At 45.2% G+C, this 7,038-nt stretch overlaps 1 protein-coding gene across 1 annotated transcript; it reads right to left on the bottom strand.

The window, feature by feature from the left end:
- Positions 1 to 815: 815 nt before the first annotated feature.
- Positions 816 to 6,961, bottom strand: MRPL27 (mitochondrial ribosomal protein L27). The gene is made up of 4 exons (XM_081850972.1): positions 6,828 to 6,961; positions 3,704 to 3,826; positions 2,763 to 2,830; positions 816 to 1,245 (listed from the first exon to the last, which is right to left on the bottom strand). The coding sequence occupies exons 1-4, from the start codon at positions 6,880 to 6,882 to the stop codon at positions 1,039 to 1,041; spliced, it is 453 nt and encodes a 150-aa protein (XP_081707098.1). The 5' UTR covers positions 6,883 to 6,961; the 3' UTR covers positions 816 to 1,038.
- Between the last annotated feature and the right edge of the window lie 77 nt (positions 6,962 to 7,038).

Genomic DNA, 7,038 nt, shown 5'->3' with positions numbered 1-7,038 from the left:
AAACACCATTTACCTTCCCGCCACAGCGGTACCTATTTATGTACTTGCACTGGCGTGCTTTCGAACTGCTAGGTTGGCAGGAGCTGGGAAAAAGCTCACCACTGTCTTGTGGATTTGAACCTCTGACCTCCTGATCGGCAAGCCCAAGAGGCTCAGTGGTTTAGACCCCAGTGCCACCCGCTCCCACTATATTTGTGGTAGCCAATGCTGGAAGGACAAGGCTACAGATGCAGGGCTTGATAAGTGTCAAAGCCAGCGCCACCGCAGAAGCATTACAAAGTAAGGAACCCCGGAAATAGAAATCGACTCTGAATCAGCAACAGACACTACAAAAACATCCCATGTCTGATTGCTTTGTGTAAGCTGAGCAGAGTGGCTGCCGCATAACCCTGAGTGCTTCAGGGCCCCAATGTGTGCTACTGCATCATGGACCAGGAGTATTTTGGGAAGATGCTGCAGCTACTTTGCCCAGTGGGTCTGCACGTGTTCCACTGCTGCCCAGCTGCACCCACCCTCCTAATAAGTTTGCTATGTGGGTGGAGGAGAACAGCCATCAGGGTGGGGGTGGGGGGCATTGGGGGAGGTTGCAGCAGAGGGCTCATTGCCCACGCCCTCCATCAAACCACTCCTGTGTTGAAATATTAGGAGAAATAATTGCATGTGCATTTATAGACGTTCAGGCTGCTGTGTGAAATCTTCTGAGAATTGCCAGAGTAACACTTTCATGTTCAGAACCTGACTCCAATCCAGCCCATCAAAATCCATTACGTTAGAGCTAATCATATGAAAACATCGGCTTGAATTAGCTCTCCTGGTAAGATGATAGAACTGCCCATTTATTTTGGAAAAGAAATTTCAACAACATCCCCTTTGTCAAGAATACATTCCAGGTGCCTAGAATGTATTGAGCAGCCAACCACAGGTGACCGAGCAGGAGAAGTCCATTCAGAACCACAGCAGTGTTTTCAGACCTGTTTATATCTGGGCTCGGATAAAGCTGGCTGGTTTCTTGCTGTCGTCCAGGAGACCTCAAAAGTCTCAGAGCATCTCGACCAACTTGAAACTCCCCACCTCTTTAGTGGGAACGACGTTGATGAAAGTTTTGTACAGCACAGCCCCTTTGGGTAACTGACAGATCACCTCTGTGCTTTCCTTGCTGCCGGGACGCGGCACGTAGACTTCCTTCGTGTATCGCACAATCCCGTCTTCGAGCGCGTAGAGCGACTTGTTGCGGCCAATTCCCACCTATTAGCAGGTGAACAGGGGGAAAATTAAAAGAGGAGAAAAGTTTAAGACTCTGGAGCAGAGCAGTGATGCCCAGTGGTACATGGTAGCACCTTGGTGTGTTTTGGTACCTAGGTAACTAAACTCATGGCTCTGCTCATGTGAGAAAGGCTGTTTGCATAGCCACTGGGTGTCTGATGACAGAGCTGCCATGAAGACGGAAGCCATGCCGTACGACAATAATGCTTCATGACCATATAAGACTTATTAAACTGCTGGTTGGCTACTCCCATTCACTTTTCCCATTGGATCTGTCACCCCACTTGGCTTGCTCCTATGAAAATACAGATGGGCAAAAAGTAGATCGCTGGATGATCTGCAATAAGCATTTATGGCTCTCAAGTGCTGAACAACAGCAAAACCAAAAGGCTTCATCCACTTCCTATTAGAAATGCTTCTAATTACTTGATTTATTGCCTGCCCTTCGCTCTAAGATCCCAGGGCAGGTCACAACAATTTAAAAGACCACATCAAAAACCGATTAAAGCTATTTAATAGCTGGGCTATTAAATTTGGTCAGAAGTTCTGATTCTGATTTGTGTTTTTATATGCAGGGCATTGCAGTGTTTGTGCTCTGCTGCAAAACCACCATTTTACACCTGACTCCCTCACTCAACTTTCAGCCATGATTTTGCACCTGGCTCTGATCGGTGGATGTCAGGGTGCTCAGTAGAAAAGGGAACAGATACGGTAGTCGAGGATGGGGGAAACTGCATCCCTCCAGATGTTGTTGGAACTCCCATCAGCCTGCATTGCCAATTATCAGGGATAACGGGAGTTGATTGGCCACAGGTTCCCCATCTCTGACATCTGCCTATGCACCTGCTGTAAAGCACTAGATACGGGGCTTGGCCAAACCTCACCTGCTCATAAGTTATTTCAACACGCCTACAGTTAAGTTCAGGTCACCTGAGACTTGGGTTTGGCTTCATTGGGATTTGGAATTATGTGTTACACTATTCTGCCCAGGTATTTCCTGGCATGGTTCGGGAACTCTGCAAATAGACCTTTCTTTTAAAAAGAAAAATGTTTGAAATATTGCAAGTTGTGCTGTGCAACAAACAGAACTCCCCTGTCTTACCACACTGTGAGCTGTGAAGTGCTCTCCCGCTACAGTGTAATTTGCCCATTTATTTTTAGATCCATGACTGAACAATGTTTTTCCAATGTACCCAAGACATTCAGGTGTGTGAAGCTGAACTATATTGTTCATTGAATCCAAATGTCACTTAAAACAGGGTTGCAAAAGCTTTACTTTTGGAAGTGAGAGCTGTTTCAACTAAGAAGGCTCCAATATCTTCTTGTTAGAATAAGCAACTCCCCTGGAAGCCTTCAAGAGAAGGTTAGTATAAAGAAACTTGGCTCATTTCAGGATAATGAAGAATGAAAAAGGAAGCAGGAAGTTTGCTGAAGGTGGAGTAGAACAAGCAAAGTCTCAATTATAAACACTCTTGGGAATAGCAAAAAGAATAACTTACGTGAGCCCCCGGGTGCCAGCGAATCACCCGCTGTGTCGCCAATGTGTTGCCGGCGTGGACAAACTTTCCTGCAAAAGGTGTTAAGAGGAAGCAATGAAGTGAAGAAATCGGCTTCCGTGATGAAAGCAGGCAAGCTGAATAGGAATTGCTCCACGGAACAAAAACTAGTCTAATTTTTAGGAAGGAATGCCTATTTCAGATGATGCAAGATCACATAAATTAGAAAACCTGTCTCGGTCTCTCTCTCACTCACACAGAGCCTTCCTTTAGCATTCTCTCCAAGCGACTTTTAATACTTCTGCAAACCCTGTGCTTATCCTAAGGATGTCAATACCTGGGAGTAATGGCAACACAGCACTATCCATGCACGTCCCCTGCTAGGTGTTACCGAACTGCAACTCCCATTAGCTTCAGCAAACATGGCCCAATGGTCAGAGATGACAAGAGCTGTAATTCAGCAACACCTGGAGGGCCACAGGTTTTAGAATCATGGAATTGCAGAGTTGGAAGGGAACCCTGAGGGTCATCTAGTCCAACCCCCTGCCTTTTGCCTAACATGGGGCTCAAACCGCAATCCTGAGAGTCCCGTGTTCTACCGAATGAGCTCTTCACACCTTGTGCACATGCAATGCAACACATGCAATGTAAACTGGACGGTGCATTCCACTTCACTTATTGAGGCTCTCCCTTGCTGCATAACTCCTGAATTTGCATCCCAAAGAGAATTAATATCCGTGCACAAATTTCAGTTAGCAGTACTGTGTGCTTCCAAGCCAGCAAGAATCCTGTTGTTGGTCGGTACAATTCTGCCACCTACTGGCCAGTCTTGCCAACACACATCAGTAATATATGCCTTCTTGTAAGCATCCCTGTGCAGCCAGGCAGCTGGCAGCAAGAAAAATAAACTGACAGGCAGCTGCAAAAAGAGCCAAGGGACTTACCGTCCGTTACTTTAGCTCCATAACTTTTCCCAGGACTTTTCCCCCCAAGATTTTTGGAGCTGCCTCCACTCTTCTTAGATGCAAACCTCACTGCGACTGCACTCAGGGGGGAAATAGGCAAAACTGTGGAGAGAGAGAGAGAGAGAGAGAAATGAAAAACTCATCAAAGGGGGGGGGGGGAAATATAAACTGACAATTATTTAAACTGAGAAAGAAACCTCACACCAGCCACTGGTGAGAAAGAAACCTCACACCAGCCACACCACACCACACCTGCAACTCAATTATGAGCACTCTAGGTGACCTTTTTATTTTTTAGATGCAGAGCCAAATAACTGCTGGCTTTTGTACTACCAAAGGAAGAAAAGCTGTTTTGTTTTTTTGCAGGCTATATATTAAATGCCTATATATATATATATATATATATATATATATATATATATATGTATATATATATATATATATATATATATATATGTATGTTATTGGAACAGTTTTTAAAGACTGTCACATGTTGTAGACAAGGATGTTTGAACCAGTGGTGTTAGTAGAGCAGAGATGAAATACCACCAAGATTATTTCACAGCAGGGATGGTGATTTCATCTGCTGGACTGCTGTTTGCCAATCCTGCATGCTAAATGTTTATTTCAGAGAGAAACCCATCAAATAAACTAAACAGAGGAAGAAGCAGGTTACATTAGCATTCACAGCTACTGGTTACACTGCACTTTTATTTTATTTTTTAAAAAAATCTGAAGTCTCTTTAAAATGGTCAACTAAAATGTCACAAAATAGCAAGCAAGCTTCTGAGTCCACCAGAACAGTTCATCAGTGTCTGGGAAAGGACTTTAAAAAGAGAGTGTATCCCAAATAGAGGGGTACATTGTGCTAACTGGGAACACCCTCTCCTTAGAGGCACAGAATCCAGGATGGCTGAGAAGTAGATGTCACACGTTGGATAATTTTGTTGGATCCCGTCTTTAATGTTTACCAATATTTGGCATACAAGTGGTTCTTTCTTCAATGAAAAAGCGGCTTATCTAAAAGAACGGCCCATAAACACACAGCCATTTCAAGTCAGCAATACTAACACTCCTTTTGCAGGGCACTTCATTTGATTTATTTGCGTACAATTAGCAACCATTTCCTTTTCATTTCTGAAGTTTCCTGTTCAGTTGCCTAACTGGCACAAATCTAACTTCTTAGAAAAACGTAGGATTAAGGGCTGCGAATCCCAAGCACACTCATTTGTAAGCGCCAATGAATTCAATGATGATAATAATTTTATCATTTTATATTCTGTCCATTTGGCTGGGTTTCCTAAGCCACTCTAGGCAGCTTAGAGCACATATAAAATCACCGTAAAGCATCAAGAATTAAAAACGTCCCGATACAGGGCTGTCTTTAGATTTCTTCTAAAAGTTCTGTAGTTCTTTATCTCGACATCTGAAAGGCGGGTGTTCCACAGGGAGGGTGCCCCTACCGAGAAGGCCCTCTGCCCGGTTAGGCCAGGCCTATTTTATTTTCCCGAGTGTAATGCATGGGAAAATAAAACAGGCCTGTCCTGAAGATTTCTTAATACAAACCCATCCATGAATGCATACATACAGATCCGTGGTTCCCAATTATGGGGCACATGCCCCACAGGGGGGCAATTTTATTTTTAAGGGGGGGGATTCAAGAATGAGTTATTAACAGTGAATGGCCTTTTATGCTTCTTCCACGTGAATAGGAGTTCACCTTTTGAACAATAAAAATTATATGTCACGGGGGACGGGCATCCGGATTTTAGAGAAGCTTAGGTAGGGCATGGTCAAAAAAAGGTTGGGAACCACAGATAGATGATAGATAGATAGACAGATACATAGATAGATAGATAGATAGATACATAGATACACACACACACACACACACACACACATGGGATTCAATTTAGCCATACTGCCCTGCCTATTAAGAGGGCTGTATTGAAAAGGGGTTGCCCATTCTTTTATTAATGAATTACTCCATTAGCTCAGGGCCGGATTTAGGTTTGATGAGGCCCTAAGCTACTAAAGGTAATGGGGCCCTTTATATGCCCAGCTGTCCTTTGTCAACAACCAATTTTTGCTGTTTTTTGTGTTGAATATATGCTATATGGTAATTTATGGACCTAATACATGGGTAGGCAAACTAAGGCCCGGGGGCCGGATTTGGTCCAATCCCCATCTAAATCCGGCCTGCGGTTGGTCCAGGAATCAGTGTGTTTTTACATGAGTAGAATGTGTCCTTTTATTCAAAATGCATCTCTGGGTTATTTGTGGGGCCTGCCTGGTGTTTTTACATGAGTAGAATGTGTGTTTTTATTTAAAATGCATCTCTGGGGTATTTGTGGGGCATAGGAATTCGTTCATTTTTTTTCAAATTATAGTCCGGCCCCCAACAAGGTCTGAGGGACAGTGGACCGGCCCCCTGCTGAAAAGGTTTGCTGACCCCTGACCTAATAGGTATCCTAAGCGCCTACACAACACAAAACACTGTTGCTGTATGTAGGTTTTATTTTATTTGTTTTTTATCTTATATTATGGAAATGTCCATCCAGGTTTTTTTTTCCCCCTTTAAATTTTTTTGGGGGCCCCCAAGAGAGTCGTGTCCTAACTATAGCTTGTTTAGCTTACAGGTAAATCCGGCACTGGGCGGAGTGAAGAGACGATAAAATCTCCCAACCACCTCCCACAACGATGCGAACAGACAAAACTGCCCAAACCCTCAACAGGCAAAACGTCACCAAAGGGTGGGAGGGAGAGAAGGAAAGAAGGATATTAAAACGGCCGGGGGGGGGGGGAGGGAGAAGAGTAATACCCGATTCTGAACAGGAAACACTCCCAATGCAATGCAATGCAATGCAATGCAATGCAATGCAATGCAATGCAATGCAATGCAATGCAATAAAATAAAATAAAAGTCCCTTTCCCAGGCTACGGGCTTTTGCAGTCACTTTTGCGTTTGCAGCAATTGCGGCATGTTTTGCAGCAGGCGCCTCCCGCCGGCCCGTCTCTTGCACGCGTCTCGATCTCTCCCCACCCCAGCACCCCGTTTCCCGGGACCTGACCCCTTCCCAGGCTCCCTCCGCCCGCCACTCACGTTGCCCTCCGGAGCCCGGAGCCCAAGGCGAGAGCCTGCCCAGCAGCGCCGCCATTTGACCTTCGCCGCCGCCGCCGCCTCCGGGTTGGCAATCCGTCCGGCTCCGCCTTGCGCGGCTTCCGGATCCGGGGCTGGCGGGGAGAAGCGCCGCGTTTGAATGAGGCTCCGATTCCCGGGCTCCATCCTAACTGCTGCGGGCCAGGAATAGGAG

The sequence above is a fragment of the Podarcis erhardii genome (genome assembly GCF_964252035.2).
Source record: "Podarcis erhardii genome assembly, chromosome: 2".
Taxonomy (NCBI): Eukaryota; Metazoa; Chordata; class Lepidosauria; order Squamata; family Lacertidae; genus Podarcis; species Podarcis erhardii.
This window is presented reverse-complemented; position numbering and strand designations above follow the sequence as displayed.

What these genes read in the sequence shown, in the direction of transcription:
- MRPL27 (XM_081850972.1), bottom strand. Translation starts at nt 6,882, where the DNA reads ATGGCGGCGCTGCTGGGCAGGCTCTCGCCTTGGGCTCCGGGCTCCGGA. An exon ending in TCCGGGCTCCGGAGGGCAAC is followed by an intron (nt 3,827 to 6,827) that starts GTGAGTGGCGGG and finishes CTCTCTCCACAG; the next exon opens with TTTTGCCTATTTCCCCCCTG. An exon ending in TGGAGCTAAAGTAACGGACG is followed by an intron (nt 2,831 to 3,703) that starts GTAAGTCCCTTG and finishes CACCTTTTGCAG; the next exon opens with GAAAGTTTGTCCACGCCGGC.